The 18,722-nt window shown below is 39.7% G+C and overlaps 2 protein-coding genes across 5 annotated transcripts in view; one reads left to right on the top strand and one right to left on the bottom strand.

The window, feature by feature from the left end:
• The window catches only part of Wdr37 (WD repeat domain 37), a 68,180-nt gene that overhangs the window by 44,198 nt on the left and 5,260 nt on the right, over positions 1 to 18,722 (bottom strand). The window contains exons 3-5 of one of the 4 annotated variants that reach the window (XM_050142317.1): positions 14,232 to 14,313; positions 7,629 to 7,806; positions 2,535 to 2,631 (exon numbers count right to left, since the gene is read on the bottom strand). In XM_050142317.1, the coding sequence (XP_049998274.1) occupies positions 2,535 to 2,631; positions 7,629 to 7,766 (235 nt within the window). In that variant the 5' untranslated portion in view covers positions 7,767 to 7,806; positions 14,232 to 14,313. Of the gene's footprint in view, positions 1 to 2,534; positions 2,632 to 7,628; positions 7,807 to 13,560; positions 13,765 to 14,231; positions 14,412 to 18,722 lie in introns of those variants that run through there. The other 3 variants (XM_050142318.1, XM_050142319.1, XM_050142316.1) reach the window with 3 other exon arrangements.
• LOC126501499 (uncharacterized) lies at positions 12,793 to 14,539 on the top strand. The gene is made up of 4 exons (XM_050142182.1): positions 12,793 to 12,855; positions 12,974 to 13,188; positions 13,521 to 14,061; positions 14,405 to 14,539. Exons 1-4 carry the CDS (start codon positions 12,793 to 12,795, stop codon positions 14,537 to 14,539), a joined length of 954 nt encoding a protein of 317 aa, XP_049998139.1.

Here is an 18,722-nt window from a genome sequence, read left to right as displayed (position 1 = left end):
CAATTACATTTCAAGTTCAAGGCCATTCTGGACTGCATGAGATCCAATCTTTAAAAATAAATAAATGAAAGCTCACTCTTGTGACCCTGTGACAATGTAACTATCAGGATCTCAAGCAGAACCCTGCATATCCAAATTCTTATTCCAGCATAGTTTCCTTTTTGGGATTTCATGCACTTAAAAACATTCTGGTACTGCCTAAAATTCAGTGAAATAATTACAGTTTACTTGTAGATACTGAAACTGAGGAAAAAATATAGTAAAAACATGCAACTACTGGTATGACATAGGAAAATCTCCACATGAGGATTATGTGTAACACAGATTTTAAATTCCAGGATGAATAATTAGTAGGAAATGCAGGATTGGGACCATTACAAGGAACACAATCACTGAAGACACAGAGAACTATGATTCTCTTTACTATCAAAAGGACCTTGAAAACGGCCTCAGGCATCCACACTGTGAAACTAAAAGAGACTCGACGGGGAAGTAACTAAGTACTAACCTGGTACAGCTGGAACCTGACTTACACACAGGTTCACCCAACTCTAGGCCCTACCTGCCTGCCAGAATACCATGAAGCTTCCTGGAACTGTAGGGTACTTGTCTGACCAAAGTTTAAAACAAGTCAAGATCACAAATAGGCTGAGGACAAAAGGCTCTACAAAGCACCCGTGCTAAGAAACTGGGACTTATCAGTACCAAGGGGAGAGGCAGGGAGAAGAGCAGAGAAAAATGTAGAGCTCAATAAAGATCAATAAAAATACATTTCTAGATAAAAAAGATCCTTAAAAGCTGATGCTATACATAGTAACTACCTTATTTTATTTAACTGGTTTTTTGTTTGTTTGTTGAGACAGGATTTTTCTGTGTAGTTCTAGTTGTCCTGGAACTCACTCTGTAGACCAGGTTGACCTTAAACTCATAGAGATCCACATGCCTCCATCTCCTTAATGCTGGGATTAAAGGAATGCACCACTACCCAGCATTTATAACAAAATTAGAATTGGTTCTTCCTCTAAGTTCTCAAGATACATAAAAGTAATGTAGAAAACCCAATATTAAAACATTAAATTTTCCAAGAGCAAAATGTGAATGACACAGAATTGCATTTTCTTTATGACTTATCTAACCACAGAAATTAAAGGTGTAAAACAGTCTATAATTTAATTGCTGCTTATTAATATTCATTCAATTCTTAGAGAAAGTAATTTCATTACAGTTTAAATGGTATACATGTTATAAACACCATCCCTCCCCCAAAATGAAAATTACCCATTAACACCAAAAGGGATAAAAGACATTAATTTCCCAATGGTGAAGCATTAACAACACATCTGCCTGATCTAAAATTGGATGAAAACTGCTCAGCCTCAAAGACATATCACCAGAAGAACTCAAAGCAAAAAAATACAGAAAATGTTTTCCTGGCCGGGTGATGGTGTCGCACGCCTTTAATCCCAGCACTCGGGAGGCAGAGGCAGGCAGATCTCTGTGAGTTCGAGACCAGCCTGGTCTACAGAGCTAGTTCCAGGACAGGCTCCAAAGCCACAGAGAAACCCTGTCTCGAAAAGCCAAAAAAAAAAAAAAGAAAAGAAAAGAAAATGTTTTCCTTTGAAGAATGTGATAGAGCCAAAGAGTTATATAAATTTCTTTAATATATGTCAACACATTTTTGAAAGTTTTGAAGAGATGATATAATTTATATAATTTATGACATACTTGGTATATAAAAATAAAGTCATTCATTTTGTATAAAACTGTGATTTTGATTGGTCGATCTGGTAACCCCCTCAAAGATTCTCAAGGCCCAGCCCTATAATTTATGAACAATGTTACCCTGTAAGTTCAACGGCTCTGCAAGTAGGGAGGTCACCCTGGAATATCCAGGGATTCAATCAAGTCACACTTTCTTAGGATTGGGACAGACAGAATGGTAAGTCAGAGAGGAAAGAAGAGAAAGCATACATCACTAAAGGAGATGCGCACATAAGCCAACAACAGTGATAAGGGGCCTGTCCTAAAAACACAGTTAACTGCATTCTGTCGCCACACAAACAAACAGGAAATGTTTGTCCCTACAATCTCCAGAAAGGAAGACAACTCTGCCAAAATTTGACATCATCCTGTCAAGAATCATGCAAGGTCCACAGAACCATAAGATATCATGCAAGGTCCACAGAACCATAAGATAATCTTTTTATGTGTATGGGTATTTTGCCTGCATGTATGTCTATATACTACATGAATGCCTGGTACCCTTGGTTGTCCGAAGAGGGCACAAAACTCTTGAAATTGAAATTAAAAAGTTGACAGCAGTCCCGTGGGTGCTGGGAATTGAACCCAAGACTTCTGGAAAAGCTTTTAACTGCTGAACAACCTCACCAGCCCCAATAATATGATTAAGTCAACATGTTTAACATCAGAATAGAAAATAACAGAGTAATGACTCTAAACCACAAATATTATTATCAAAGAGTTCAGCAGAGAAGTAACCACTTTTTAAATACACTAAGGTAGGAGATACTCACATTCTAAGTTTTCGATGTAAAGGTTTTCAAATTCTCTTTCTATCTGACCAAACAGTTCCAACAATGTGCTGCGAACTGAGGAAGGCAGTTTGGAATCCTGTATAAGACAAATATTTTCGTTTAAAATGAACAAATGAATCACTTTAATACCAGGCAACACTTGTTTTCAAAGTGAATTATCATTTATCTTAAACTCTTACTTTATAACATGTATTTTATAGCTTATAAATATGAAGGTTTAAAGAATTTAAAATTTAGCTAGGCATGTAGCTCAGTGAGAGCATGTACTTAGCATGCACTTGGGTTCAATTCCCAACACTCAAAATTTGAGATTCAAGTTTCTACAAAGGAAACAATAATCAAAAGGTATTCCTAGAGAAATACAAGATTTAAGAGCAAACATTTTACAAAATAACATAACTTTTCTTTTTACATGTGTGAACATAGTTCTCTGAAGAAGCCGAATATGTGCTAAAGATCTTAAAGACTAACTGGCAAACCAAAACATCATGATTGTGGATCCGTGAGGTTTCAGAAAGAGAACCCAAACAACCTGGAACTGCCTTCAGTGTTTTTTTAACAGTCATTTACTATCAACGTCAGTAGCTGACCTAACATCCTGATTGCCAGGTAAACCTTTAGACTGCACTGGGCACACCTCAAGCGTCCACCAACCTAAAAGCTAAGGCTGTCAGAACATCTGAAACCCACAGCAAAGACTCCCCTGCTCTGCGGCAGCCTGCCTATGATATGGCCAGTGCACTGGCATTGCCACTCTTCTGTTAGGTGCCTCTTTCACAGTAGAGCAGGTTATTAGTGAACATAATCTCTGTTCTTAGGCCTTGGTCACACAGATTTGACACAGAGTAGACTTTTTACTTTGATAGAAAAGTTCTGTTTTTCAGTGACACAGAGGGAACAGGAGCTTACTTTATTCAAATTTTCCAAATTCACAGAGAAGCAAAGCCATTCCCAAAAGTGAAGCTATGTTACAAATAGTCTTTAGGCTCTACCATAAGCTATTAAAAACAAACAAACAAAAACTATTCACTATTTCAATGGTCTATACACTGATAGAGAGATGTGACTCATCACCTAATTAGATCCACTGAGCTTCAACAAAACAAACTAAAGATTTCCTATAACTCTAGACAAGAACTAAATGTCAATAAAAAGAGAACAAAATGTCTAGTAGTTTAGTGAACACATAATAGGGCATAGCCTTCATGCCTTTGCACACTTCCCCTCCCACTTCCGGTCTCTATCTAAAAGGTAAAGTGAAGGCAAAAGAAAGTAACACAACATATTTCCAAGTTAAACATATAAACACTTCCAAGTACCACATAGTTCACAAAATAATTTATATTTCCTGAACACTGCTAATAGAGAGAAGACTACTTAATTTGCCTATCTTCTATTCTAATCTCCACAAGGACACTATCTAAATTATTAGTATGTATGCACCACCCTTCCCCAGCATAAAAAAAAATCTTTCAAAAATAAAATTCTCAAATACTTCTATATTAATGTTCTAATATTTGAGTAACATCAGTATAATCTTCAAGTGACTTTTCAAGCGTATGTACAACACCAAATGTGGAGACCTGATAAGCTGCAAATTAAAAAAAATATTTATACATACATATTAATTAAATTCCACCTTAGCTTAACTTCTTAGGACTATAAATTTCAGAAACCAATGAACATTTCTACAATTTGAACTTTTCAATAGTCATGTGCTTTCCCCTAAAGTTTGTAAACTATTTAAAATATACACATGCTAGCTTAAACACTGAATCTGAGAACTAGTAATCTTAACATCTCTCTAAAAAATTTCACTTACAAATTAAGATATAGAACGTTAACCGAATACAGCATTATGGTGATTACCCTTCACCTTCTTTTTGATTCTATTCCCTAGTAACTGAAAGAGCTCCGCCACACTGTGTCTAAAGTGATTACTCCTGGAAGTCAGACTAGTGACACTCAACCCATCTCTATTTCCTGCAGCAATCCACCCACACCTACCATGCCAGCTGCAATAGCAGACACTCCCTTTCTTCCCTCCTGGAAAGGGAAGGGCACAGAGGCCACTCAGAGATCATGCTAGTTGGTTTCACTCCAAACAAACTGTCTATCTCACATGGAAAATTCAGAGAGCCAGTAGAGCAGTGCACATGTCTAGGCTGCTCAGCTGAAAGAACTGTGAATTGCCTGTGAAATGCCTACTGTGAGATACAATTATACCTTATACTACATCACAATGGAAGACAATACTAAGAACAGATTTACCTCATGTGGGAAGTAACTCTAGAATATGCCAGCAAACAAAGTAGAATTTTCACTGCTAGTAATGTGAGTAAATCAAAAAACTTTTAAGAACCATTTTGCATTGTCTACCTACACTGTCCAATTAGTAGCCACCAGCTACACATGACTATTTAAATGTCAATGTAGTTATGTTCTTGTTTAGTCTACATTTAAATACTAAGTCATACCAGTCATGTTTAACTGCCGACATGTTACACTGACCTTGTGGCACCTTTATCAAAGTTTAGAACACTTCCGTCATCAAGGAAATCCTATCACTCTCTCAAATGGATGAATAGTGACTCAAACCTGAATGCCCCCGAATGTGACTATAAGAGTCAAGATTAGGAGCTGGAGGGATGGTTCAGAGGTTAAGATCACTGACTGCTATTCCAGAGAACCTGGGTTCCATTCCCAGCACTGACATGGCAGCTAACAACTGTCTGTAACTCCACGATCTGGACACCCTCACATATACATGCAGGCAAAACACCAATGCAAATAAAATAAAAATAAATGAACTATTTATTAAAAAAAAAAAAGAGTCAAGATCTTTACTGAAGCAAGCAGTAAAATGTAGCTATAATGATAATCCTAATAAATTATGACTAGTGGCCTTACAAGAGTTAAGGAAAACACACACAAAGAGGAAAGACTATGAGGATGCAAGAAGGTGGCAGTCACCTACAAACTACAAGTAATGCCTTTGGAGGCCCTTCCACACATTGATCTTGGATTTCATCCTCCAGAATTATGAAAAAATTAATTTATATTTTCTAAGTCATATAGTTTAAGGTATTTATTGCAACCACCAAACAAAGTAAATACTGCCAAAGCTATTCTTATATACATCAGTAGATTAACTTTTTATAGAAAGTAGACAAGGGCGGAGTTGACCCTCTATAGTCAGAAGTTTTACACCTGTAGAGTCAGCCAACTGTAGATCAGAAGCATTGAGGCAAAAGCTAGATAAGGTGCAGCATGTTTGTAATCCCAGTATATGAGGAGCAGTGACAGAATAATTCCTAATATCAGGCCAGACTGAACTACATATAGCAAGATTCTCTGTTAAAACACAGAAAATATGTGCTGGAGGGGGGACTGTAAAAAAACAACCTGCACTAAACAGGGTGGTCACCATTTTATCATCACTTCCTAAACGCAGTGTAACAATTATGTTCCCAGCATCTACAGTGGATCAATTTCAACTCACTATCTACTCTGTGGAGGCCATAATCCTGTGGGTTTCTAGGTGAACACTACTACCCCTATAGAATTTATATACTAGCAGGCCCTTGCAAGAAGTTGCTTACACAGTTCTAGTAAGATGATGAGGCTAATTTCTCAGAGGTAAGCCTTTTTATCCTGCGGCACTATGGCTGGCACAGTCTAATTGTGGAAAAAAATGGTGATAAAAGTTGTTTTGACTAAATCTCAATTGTTCGATTTTACCAATAAAGACTCAGAAGTCAGATACTGGGGTAAAAGTCTGCTAGCTCAGAAAACCAGAAAAAGCACTCAGCTGACTTTCCTCCTCCACCAATGTCCCAGAAAACTCTCCTTTCTCCTACGCCATCTCAAACAAAACTCTCAAGCTCAATGTCCCTCCCTTCTCCTTCCTATGCATCTCTCTATCCATCCTCCTGACTCTCTCTTACCCTCTATATTTTTTTCCTTTTTGTTTTGTGTGTGTGTGTGTGTGTTTTCTGAGAAAGGGTTTCTCTGTAGCTCTGGAGCCTGTCCTGGAACTAACTCTTGTAGACCAGGCTGTCCTCAAACTCACAGAGATCTGCCTGCCTCTGCCTCCCGAGTGCTGGGATTAAAAGCGTGCGCCACCACCACCTGGCTATGATTTTTCTTAATAATCCTATGTTTACTTCATGTCAATTGGTTGCTTGTTCCACCTCTTGACCTATGGTTGACTTTACTTGATCCTGTTTACAATATTCAAGCTCTTGAATTAAAGGTATGTGCTAGGCCTGAGCCATACCATTCATTTTCCCAATGAATAATACAATCTCAGGTTCACAGTGTGATCAAATATCCTGCAACAAAAATCATAGGTGCATACTTATATAGACATATACTGCATGGTTATTTTAATAAAACATACTTTATCTCTATAGACTTCAAAATAATACTCTTCAAATATCCTAACATTTTGACTTCTACAAAGGCACTAGAAAAACACACGCAAAACTGAACGTTATCAGTCGTGTATTAGTACGTTCATCAAAGAACAGTATACTCACCATAGCAGAGACAAAATCAAAGGCAAGTTAAGTCACCTCAGAGAACAAAAAGAACATCAAAACTTATTCTCCCCTTTTCTTGAGACCATTAGAAACAGAAAACCTGTCTGAAAAGTCTAGAGCTAAACTTCTTTGAGACAACATGTACAAAGAGTAAAATGAGTCCATGCTGTCATAGCTGTATCTTTCTGTTATTATTATAAATATATTGATATTAGCCAAGCATGATAGCTCAAGCCTTTAATTCCAGCACTAGGGAGACAGAGGCAGGTGAATCTCCATGAGTTCAAGGCTAGCCTGGTCCACATATTGAGTTCCAGGATGGCCAGGACTACACAGAGAGACCTTGTCTCAAAAACAAAATAATAATAATAATAATAAAAATAAACCAAAAAATATAATTCTATCTCTGTGTATGCTGGTGAATTTACTGTGTTCTTTTAAAGGTTTGGTTTCTTGTGCTTTAGAAACCCACATGCACTACCAGCATAACAACCATCTTTAAAATGGGCACTGACCAACACTGACTTACCTGTCCTTCTAACATCTCTCTTGGTAGTCCAGTCCTCTCTTGTTCTGAGCTGTTAGTTCTTCGTATGGAAAGGCTATGAGATTTGCGCTTTTGTTTTGCTTGGCGAGCAGTTGAACAGCTTCCGCTTTCTGTGGGCATTACTTCTAGGAGGTAGTGTCCTGGTCACGCCTGCAATAAGCTAAAAACAGCAGGGAAAACAAGTACTTCATTTCTGATACAGCCAATTGAAACAACCAGCAGACAAGGTAAAGATTTTTTCCCCACTATAGTTTAGAAATCTAGTGTTGAAGTCTTACAGTGACTCCTGTTGTTTAAACCTTTCTCAAAACTGTTTTAACTATTTCAGTTCCTTGATCAAATCTTCTAATCTTCAAAAGATTTTTTTTAACCTCAGAAATTCTTGCTTTATGGGTTAGAGAGATCATTTAGTGGTTAAGTGCACTGGCTGCTCTTCCAGAGGCTCACAACCCTCTGTAACTCCAGTTCCAGGGGATCTGACACCTTCTTCTGGCCTCAACTTGGCACCTGGCACACATGCTGCACCGACACACACATGAAAGCAAACCACCCATACACATTATATTTTTTTTAATTCTTGTTGTAACTTTAAAAAGAATTTTGTTAAATCTGTTTATCAATTTGGGACTTCAAACCTATGAAAACATTTGCTCTTTCAGCAGTTTTCAGTTTACTTCTAAATGAGCAACTTATTTCTTGATTTCACTAAAATATCTTCTTCATATTTTTTAGCATTTAAACACTTCTTTGTTTCTCATGTTAACTGGTAATATACAAAATACAAAAGATTACTGTGTATTGGGCTTGTACCTCACATTCTTCTTTATAAATCTGAGGGAAAATGTAGATTATTTTGTCATGTTTTGCTGTTGCTGTTGTTTAATGTAAACTACTGTTCCACCTGAAAAAAGCAAGGATAGTTTCTTCCTTTTTAATTTGCAAGTTTTATTTCTTTATATTTTACCGATTTGGCAAGAAACTGTAGTACATCCTTGCTCTTTTTTTCTTTTTTTTTTAATATTTATTTATTTATTATGTTTACAGTGTTCTTTCTGTGTGTATGCCTGCTGGCCAGAAGAGGGCACCAGACCCCATTACAGATGGTTGTGAGCCACCACGTGGTTGCTGGGAATTGAACTCATGACCTTTGGAAGAGCAGGCAATGCTCTTAACCACTGAGCCATCTCTCCAGCCCCTTGCTCTTTTTTTCAATTCCAAAGTAAGAACTTATTATCTTATACTTTACTGACCTTGCTAGAAATTTTAATACATTTAATACTTTTTCTTCAGTTTCAAGGTAAGAATAGCCATCGCCACTGAGAATAAAGCCAGTTACAGATTTTCTATAGTTATTTACCAAGTTGACAACATTTCTTTCTCATGAATTTTCTACCAGCTTGTCCTAAATTGTCATGCTTTTTCTGCACCAATTAATATGGGGGCATGGATTTTCCTTACACTGATTATTTTCAAATACAGATCAATACTGACATTCATGGAAAGTCATTCTCACTCTATCCTCTTATTTTCTCTGCTTTCTTATAGATTACCCAGTGCGTTTAGAATTTCACATTGAGAACAGAGAGATGGCTTGGCAGATAAATCACTGTGTAAGGCTGACAACTCAATCCCGTGAACCCAAATCACACACACACACACACACACATACACACACAAACACACACACAATATTGTGGTCCATATCTGTAATATATATCCAAAACCTGTATAACCATATAATACTTATGTTTTAACTATTTTGAGGAAGCTCCCCGCTGATTTATGTTTCCAACAGTGTACAGGATTCCTCTTTTCCCTATATCCTCAACAATAACTGTGTTTTGTTTGTTTGTCTTGTTTTGTTTTCTCTTGATAGGTATACTGGTAGACATAACTTGACACAAATCTAGACACATCTGGGAAGGAATCTATTTTTATTTTTTTATTTTTGGTTTTTCAAGATAGGGTTTCTCTGTGTAGCTTTTGAGCCTGTCCTAGAACTTGCTTTATACACCAGGCTGGCCTCAAACTCACAGAAATTTGCCTGCCTCTGCCTCCTGAGGGCTGGAATTAAAATAAAGGCATGCACTACCACCTCCCAGCTGGAAGAAGGACTCTTAATTGAGAAGATGCCTGCGCAGACTGGCCTGTAGGCAAGTCTATGATGTCTTGCTTAACGATTATGTAGGAGGGCCCACTATGAGAGATACCACCCAGGGTTGTATAAGAAAGCAGGGTAAGCAACCCATGGGGAGGAAGCCAGTAAACTACACTCCTCCATCTCTGCTTCAACTCCTGCCTCTAGGTTCTTACCTTGAGTTCCTGCTTTGGGACAGACTAAAAATCAAATGTACCCTTTCTTCCCTGAGTTGCTTTTAGTCATGATGTTTATCACAGCAACATAAAGCCAACTAAGGTAACAGGCATTCTGATTGGGTGAGACAAAATCTCAATTCAGTTTGGATTTGCAGTTCTCTGATGGATAAAGATGCTGAACATTAGACATTTCTATTTCTTCATTTGAAAAGTATTTGCTCAATTTATTTCCCTACAGGCACTATCTTCATCCCAAACTATGTACTGGTATTAACACAAGAGTAATTAGAGCGGAAAAGGGGGGGGGGGTCAAAGTTCAAAGCTAGCCTTAACTGAATAATGAGTTCAAAGCCATCCTGGGCTACCTGAAACCCTGTCTCAAAAAAAATAAATGGCCAGAAATTAGGGGTCCACACTGTTCTTCCAGAGGACCCAAGTTCACTGCAGGGACAGTCAGGCAACTCACCACCATCTGTAGCGCCAGCTCTAGACTCTAGACTTGTAAAGTCTAGAGGATTTGATTCCCTCTTCTGGCTTCTGTGGCCACTGCACTCATGTGCCATGCATTTATGCAGATACAATTAATTAAATGTTTGATTTACTAAAAATTTCAGAAAGTTGACATCGTGGCAAGGACAATGAGGTTGCAAGCTCTTGTAAAAGAACTATTGAAATGGTATACCTAGAACCCAAGCTAGACTAGGGAAAACAGAAAGAATGGCGAGTAAATGAAGGAAAGTCAATGGTGGGCAGACCTGAGGTTGAAAAACTACTACAAAGGAATGCTTATGCGACTTAAATGGACTGATAAACACAGAGAAACTGATTCTCACACAAAATCACTGTCAGGCAGAATTTTCAAATTCAGTAAGTAGTTTGACAGTATTTTACAAACTAAACAGAATATTAATCAGACAACTGAAAAAAAGAAAGGAAACTGCTTCACTCTGGTCTGCAGGGACACAGTGGCCAGTGCCTTTAACCCCAGCACTGCAGGGGGGGGGGTAAAAGCAGGTCAAGGTCATTCTGGTCTACACAGAGAGTCCCAGGACAGCCAGAGCTTCGTGGAGAGGGATTCTGTCTCAAAAGAAAAAAAGTAGAAAAGAAGAATCTGGGACAGGACATAGTTCAATGGGAAGGAGACAGCTAAGCATGGTTGATATCATGGGTTTCAATACCAGCACCACACATACACACAAAAAAAAAAAATATTTTAAAAAGTTACTTTTACTATGTCCTACTTCACCTATATACACTTTTTTAAAAAGGGAAAGAAATCTGATGCTCCAAAACATAATTGTTTTCTTTCAAAACACATCTACACGATTCAACAGACAGCTGAGCACTGATACGAGACAGAAAACACTAAAGGGGAAGCTACAATAGTTTCCTCCTGCACTCTTAACTGACGCACGGTCGTCAGAAACATTTGTCCTTATTACATGCAGTCACAGGCATATTCTCTGCTATTTGTAAGCAAGGCAGAACTATACACGTCCAACTTTAGTGCAGCATATTTAACAAATGAGTAAATCTCAACACACACTGAAAATGTACTGAATTCACGCCTTGGCAAATGGTATAGCATTAAACGACATAAATAAACACGTAGCTTTCTCTCTTCTCAAAAGGTCCGCTTTAGTATGTATGTTCAATATTAAATTGTTACTACCTACATTACCAGATTTTTATTAAGTATATAGGACCAAAACAAGAGCTTGCTGAAGTAGTTTTTTAAGCAGTATAGAAAACTCTTAGTTTATGCTTTTACTTTAAATGATATAAAACACTACTCTCCATCCCATACCTTGCAAAAAGGACTTTATTTTTCTTCCAAGAAAAAAGATACCTGCCTTATTTCAAAATAAGTACTTGGTTTATTTCAAAAATATTAAGTATATGTAAAAGAATGGTTATACAATTTGTACATGGTAGTATACAATGTCACTGAATATCCAGAAATTCAGTAAGTTAATACTATTACTACTTTATTATAATAGTTCTTTTAGATTAACTCCTAGGGGGCTGGAACACCAATGTAATGTCTAACCAGTATCCGAAGAGAAAATGGTCTCCACAAGCAACCTTGGAAATCTGTCACCAGCATTAAGTTGCTTAAAATGTTCTGTCACTGATGAGTTGAAGGCACAGGATGCAAACTTATCGATCACAAGGATGACACTGAGCTGGCCAGCATCATTAATTAAATAAGCTACCACCAAGGTTTTATCTTAATAACTGAAAAAAGAAATTCAAATCTAGAATGAAATTTAATAGAAATAGAAAAACATTTTTTTCCTTAGAGAAATCAGGACAGGATAACTGAAAACTCTTAGGAGAATAAGAATAAATTGCTGGGGGAAATACCCAATCCCAACGATATTAGCTAAAGTCAAGGGCAAAGTAAGTTTATAGACCACCATATTTATAAAACAAAAGAAGAGGAGGGAGGAGGAGGAGGAGGAGGAGGAGGAGGAGGAGGAGGAGGAGGAGGAGGAGGAGGAGGAGAAGAAGAAGAAGAAGAAGAAGAAGAAGAAGAAGAAGAAGAATCATCATCATCATCATCATCATCATCATCAACACAGAGCAAGAGAAGATCAGGAAGGAAACTTACTTAGTAAGGTCTTGGGTTCAGAACTTTTTGCAAGAAGCCTTGATATATACACTACCTTCCAACAGCAAAAATGCGGCTGACATAAACACTACGGTCACACTATTACTACCTGTGGCCACTGGCTACCGCTCTAGTGTCTCCTATGGGCAACACTAATGGAAAGCCTCTACTCCACTTAGGTCGTATTTATATACTATGCTCAAGTGTGGGGACTAGATGTCAAAAGGAATCTACAAACCCTTGAATTTGGTCAGGAAAGTGACCAAAACAGCAAGGAAGGTAGCATAATTGAATATTTCTTAGAAAGGGAAAGGTATCCTGGAGGCATATTATCTTAAGCTGTACTGCGTATTTAGAGGTAAACAGTTTCAGTAATGCTTTGATGGCAAATTCGTAGGCCAAAATAATCAATTTAACGGAAACCCATCTGAACTTCAAAGAAACTACCCAGCAATCTACATTCGTGCAAGACAGTGGTGAAGAGCTAACGGAGTCTTCAAGCACAAGGAACGTCATTGAGTTCAAGTTGGATGATAAAACCTCTAAGAACCTGATCAATCGCTCGGTTATGTCGGCTCATAAATTGGGATCACATATCTATGCGACTTTTTGGTAAAACGGGCCTGTTGAGATGTCTTAAAATTAATGTCTATCTTCGGAGGTGGAAGTGTACAGGGGAAAGAAAAAGAGAAGTCTTCAGAAAGAGAAACAAAGGCGAGGCGGGGGGTTATCACTTCAGCATCCGCTCACCCTTCACTCTCCGTCCCCCACCCTTTCCCAGAGGCCGTACCCCCGTCTTTGAGGGATCGAAGGTCACCGTCTTCAAAAGCCCTTTCAAGGGTTTCCCCCCAGGGCACAGACAGCCTGGCAGACAACACTTGAAGACACGGGGAAGAAAGAGGGAGCGCGCAGGGTTAGGACGGCATCCCTCGTCCACCTCGAAGCCTTGACCAGCTCGTCCCCACCGCCACCCCGACACCTCACCTCCTCCGGGCTCACGGGAAGGACGCCAAGTCAGACAGCGGGGAAGATGGCGTCACTTGTCAGAGCAGCAGCACTCGCCTCCTCCTGGAGCCAGCCCGGGTTGCACTCAAGTCGTGGGTCCCCAAGCAGCTCCCAGGACCGACCCAAGGCAGCGTAGAAAATCGGCCAATTCCCGCACTGGCACGACCCGGCGACCCGAACTGGCGCGCCCGCACTTCCGGTAACTGCGGAAGTCCCGCCCTCAGATACACTTCACAACCCACAGTCCGGAAGCCCCGCCCCACACCCAACGGCTGCGGACGCTCTTCCCTGATTTCCTTCGCACAGTCCCACGAGCCCATCGCGCGCGGCCGGTCTCCTGTTTCGGCTTGCGGCTGTGGCGCGGGTTCCTGGCGGCCTCCACTGTGGCCTAGCTGTGAGCAGAGCCAAGACCCAGCGAGTGACTGCGGGAGAACGAGTATGCCGCCCCCTGGTGGCCTAAGCAGGCCCAGCACTTCCCCTGTAAGGCGCTTCCCACAAGATGCCAGACACAGTTACTGCTACATCCCAAATCCTAAACCCTACAAACACGGTAGTAGTGCATAGGACCCTTGCAGGAATGGTTCCCGGGGACCCTGTAGCGTCGGTAACATGGAAAAGCACACGCAGCCTTCGGAGCCGTGGGTACTCACCACTGCAGGTGTTCCGGTGAGGGGTCCACGGTCAGGCAGGTTTTAAGTCCATCTGTCCTAAAATCTCGCGCAAGCCCAACGACTGGAAAGGAAAACAATCTATTCAAATGCAAGGTCAAGGGTACTCTAACTTAATGGATTTCAGGATCTCTCAAATCCAACCCGCTTTACAGGCTGACTTGCTGGGTACCACTTCTCCGGCAGCTCTGTGGGAGCCCTGCTATCTGGCTGCAGGAGAGTCTGATGGAGATGGAACTATTAATATTTCAGCTTATCTGCAGAAGATGACTCACCCAGTTTCCTTCTGAAATATCTGATCACCATTGGCTAAGAAGAGAACACAGAATCAGCTGTTCACTGCAAAAGGTGGGACTTGAGCTGCCCTTTTTTTTTTTTTTTTACTTTAATCTAGGTTGGGAAGACCTACATAACAGACTGGAACCATTACATAAACAGCCTCCCTGTCTTTACGAGCAACTTTAACAGGGTGTTTAAAACTCACTTAAAGGAAAAGAATGAAGGTATTTCCCTCCTATGTAGGTCAACATTCTTCCTCTTCCTATAAAATAGAACTAAAGGTTAAGGTTCAAGAAGCAGTAATACAATATGTTTGTTGAAGAAGAAACAAATTTATCATATTTGGAGACTCAAATAACCAAAGCATTCTGTACAAGAAAATGGAGGGAGGGGGGACTGCTTGTCTATTAAATATAATAATCAAAGCTTACCACTAGAAATAATTCTATAAAATGAACTGAGAAAGAGATTTGATTTCTCAGGGAAGATATTGTCAAACTTGGGGGCTGTGCTATTTAAATAAAATTTTATTTAGTAACAATGCATAAGATTCTGCTACTAGCAGTAGCGAGCAGAAAGAATTATGAACCGCAATTCCATACCCAAGTATCCACTAGGTGGCTTTGTTTGCAACAAAGCAGCCTCATTTAGATGTCACTAAAATACTGTTAGTGGAAGTACACTCTATCTTTGATATATTTAGAGTTCTACCAAGAAAAGAAAGAAAAGAAGGGCTAAGTGCTCATACAGAAGACCTAGGTTCAATTCCCAACACCCACATGATGGCTCACAACTGTCTGTAATTCCAGCTCCAGGGGATCCAGTGCCTTCTTCTGATCTCAGGTATGAGGCACACACATGGTGTACATACATACATATAGGTGGAATACTTGTACACGTAAAATAAGAAAAAAGTAAAGTTTAAAGAAAAAACAGCCTAAAGTTACAGATTAAGAGGCAGAAATGAAACTCTTCTTTGTGCATAATATTAGCCATTCAGAAGCAGCTGTATGAACTGAGTTGCATAAAAGAGCCTATGCATGTATACTGCACTACTGTGCATTCAGAATCCTACATTTCACCATCCCAAGAGTGTACACAAAGATGTCATTGTGGAGACATAGGAACTGAACTTAGGTCCTCAAGAGCTTAGCTATGAGTCCATATAAAAACAAGTTGCATCTTCCAACAGCAAAGAAATATTGCTGTTATACAGGGATGAATAGGGGAAGGATTCCAAGGTACAATTCCCAAGTCTCATCTCTTTGCATATTAACCATGTGGATGTAGCTGTATGACTCTGAATTGTATTCAGAGACCACTACATACAGGAAAGACTTCTATTGTACATTCAGAATCATGCATTTGGATTGGACCAAGCAAGACCAAGTTCAGCATGGAAAGCATTAAAGTTTATAGCTCCATATCTGTCTGCGGTACATAGTGGAGCCTGGGCAGCCTTTTGTAGTTTACATGCCTCTCTCTTGGGCTGGTTCCAATCACTGTGGCTTTCTCTAGTAAATATTCCATTTCTAGCATCTCCTGCACTCTGGGGTCTCCATTGCAGATTGAGGTTCACATTCACGGCTTCCTATATCACCGTGCAGATACTGAGCACTGCCTATGCTCTGAGGCCTTCCTTTAAAATCTTGGTGGAATCCTCCATGACCACATTGCTCTTGTATCCTGTAAGCCTGCAAAACCAGCATGATATGGACAATGCCAAGTTCATCTGCCCAGATCCAGACCCTTCGGGTCATAGCAGTATTGGCATCAGTTTCTGAGTAGCTGGACCTCAGAAAAGTATTTCTTCAGGTGGCTCTATACCTTGTGGCTCTGCAGTAGTCTCAGGGGACAGTCAAAATGGGTTTACAGTTTTACACCTGCGTCCATGCTGGATAGAGTTGCCAAAATTCCTTGAAGGCACTTTCACTATCCCAGTGCAAATTGCAAGATCTCTTTTCATTTTGCTTGTGGTTTTGTTTTGTTTGAGATGGTCTCAGCAGGCAGTGGTAGTGCACATCTTTAATCCCAGCACTTGAGAGGCAGAGGGAGGCTAATCTCTTGAGTTCAAGGCCAACCCGGTTTACAGAGCAAGTTTCAAGAGTGCCAGGACTACACAGAAATATCATGTCTGGAAAAACTGAGAGAAACAGAATACAGAGGTGGGGGGAGAGGAGGAGAGAGGAGAGGAGGGATATTTTCATACATATATATCATTATAGTTATTCTTATTAAATCCCTTTATTGCCCTTCTGTGCCCCTCCTATCCCCTCATTGGTCTCCTTCCTCTCCCCAAATAATCCCTACTGGTTTCATTTTATGTATATTCTATTATTTACCTCATTGTTTAAACTCTCCTCCTTTAAAGTGCAACCATAGTCCCTTCTACTTATATGGCTTCAAAAATGTGTAAACATGTGTAGATGGATTTAAATATAGATTCCACATATGATAGAAAGTGAGGTACTCTTGTCTTTCTGAGTTTGGCTTCTTTTGCTTAACATAAAGATCTGTGGCTACAAATCTCCTTAACAACCACACCCTTCTGTGCCTCAGACATTGACTTGCTGCTCTTCTGGCCAGACTGCCTGCTTCTCCAATCTTTCTTCTCTGCTTTTGACTCCCAGTTCTCGCTGAAAGCATGTCTTAAAAGTCTCCAGTCACGACTATAATATAACCTGACCACTAAGCTGTCTTGAATTTTCTCTCCTGAGTGCATTACCTTTAAACTTAGTACCTTAGAAAGTCTCAGAATGCGAGGAAAATATAGATCAATTCTTAGCTAGAATGTAAGCTTAGCTTGTATGATATCCAATGTAGTATTTGAAATTTCTGGGCTGGAGAGATGGCTGAGGTTAAGAGCATTGCCTGCTCTTCCAAAGGTACTGAGTTCAATTCCCAGCAACCACATGGTGGCTCACAACCATCTGTAATGGGGTCTGGTGCCCTCTTCTGGCCTACAGGCATACACACAGACAGAATATTGTATACATAATAAATAAATAAATAAATATTTATAAAAAAAAAAAAAGAAATTTCTATTAACACCAGAGGCCTCCAGAGCAGTACTTCCTGTCTGCATTTCTGCTGCCTTCTGGTCTTCAGAGTCACACCAGAATAATATAACATTCTAGGCTTTTTCTAGACTATTTCTCCAAACTCTTACAAATTTCTCCTGCAAAACAATACCAAAGACTTAACAACCATATTATTACTGGGTATGGTAGATCAAACTATAATTCCAGACCTTGGAGGCTGAAAAGGGTGATTACCAGGATATTTAGACAAGCCTGGGCTACTATAAAGTGACCCCCCACACATACATACACAAGCAAAACCTGCCAATGTTGTCAGATACTCACAGCAATGATTGTGCTTCCTCTACTTACTAGCGTTTGTATCTCCATTACCAAATACCTGAAAGAGATAACTTTAACTTGAAAGGATTTGTTTGGGCTCATGGTTTTAGAAGTTTCTGTCCATGTTTTCTTGGGCTCCTGAGCTTGTGCAAAAGCACGTGGAACGGTAGGGTCATGGTCAGCTATAGCCTTAAGGGTGTGCCTTCAGTGACCTATATTCTCCAGCAGGTTGCCTTCCTACCCAGGAATACCATTGTTATAATCTCCCACACATTAGGCCACAAGCTAACCTCAGATGGCATTTTTCAGGCACTATCCACCTTTCACTAGAGAGGAGGTCTCTCTTTGCCTGGATAGCATCAGATAAGCCAGGCTGGTTGGCCAGAGAGCCCCAGGGATTTATCTGTCTGTTCTTCCCTAAATCTGAGTTTACCAGTACCCCCACCCCCACCCCATGCCCAAATGGATTTGTTTCTTGATTATTTTTGAGACTGGTTTCCCTAGGTAGCCTTATCTGGCCAGAACTCACTCCTAACTCAAACTCATAGAAATCCATTTGTCTCTCTCTGTCTCCTGAGTGCTAGGTTTAAGGTGTGTGCCACCACACCTGCCTCACCCATATTTTTTATGTGGATTCCGGGAATCAAACTCAAGTCCTCATGCTTTCACTTCAACATCAAAGCCATCTACCCAACTCTCCAATGCTGTGTTTTATTTTTATTTTATTTTATTTATTTATTTATTTATTTATTTATTTATTTATTTATTTATTTTTGGTTTTTCAAGACAGGGTTTCTCTGTGGTTTTGGAGCCTGTCCTGGAACTAGCTCTT

This window comes from Alexandromys fortis, unplaced genomic scaffold (genome assembly GCF_014885135.2).
Source record: "Alexandromys fortis isolate MF-2015 unplaced genomic scaffold, M_Fortis_MF-2015_v1.1 scaffold_5, whole genome shotgun sequence".
In the NCBI taxonomy this organism is placed as follows: Eukaryota; Metazoa; Chordata; class Mammalia; order Rodentia; family Cricetidae; genus Alexandromys; species Alexandromys fortis.
Note: the sequence above shows the minus strand (reverse complement) of the source record. Positions and strands in the feature narration are given on the sequence as shown.

Coding starts and splice junctions, on each gene's coding strand:
- LOC126501499 (XM_050142182.1), top strand. CDS start 12,793: ATGTCAAAAGGAATCTACAAACCCTTGAATTTGGTCAGGAAAGTGACC. Junction 12,856..12,973: donor TGACCAAAACAGCAAGGAAG/GTAGCATAATTG, acceptor GCAAATTCGTAG/GCCAAAATAATCAATTTAAC. Junction 14,062..14,404: donor GCAGGCCCAGCACTTCCCCT/GTAAGGCGCTTC, acceptor CCCGCTTTACAG/GCTGACTTGCTGGGTACCAC.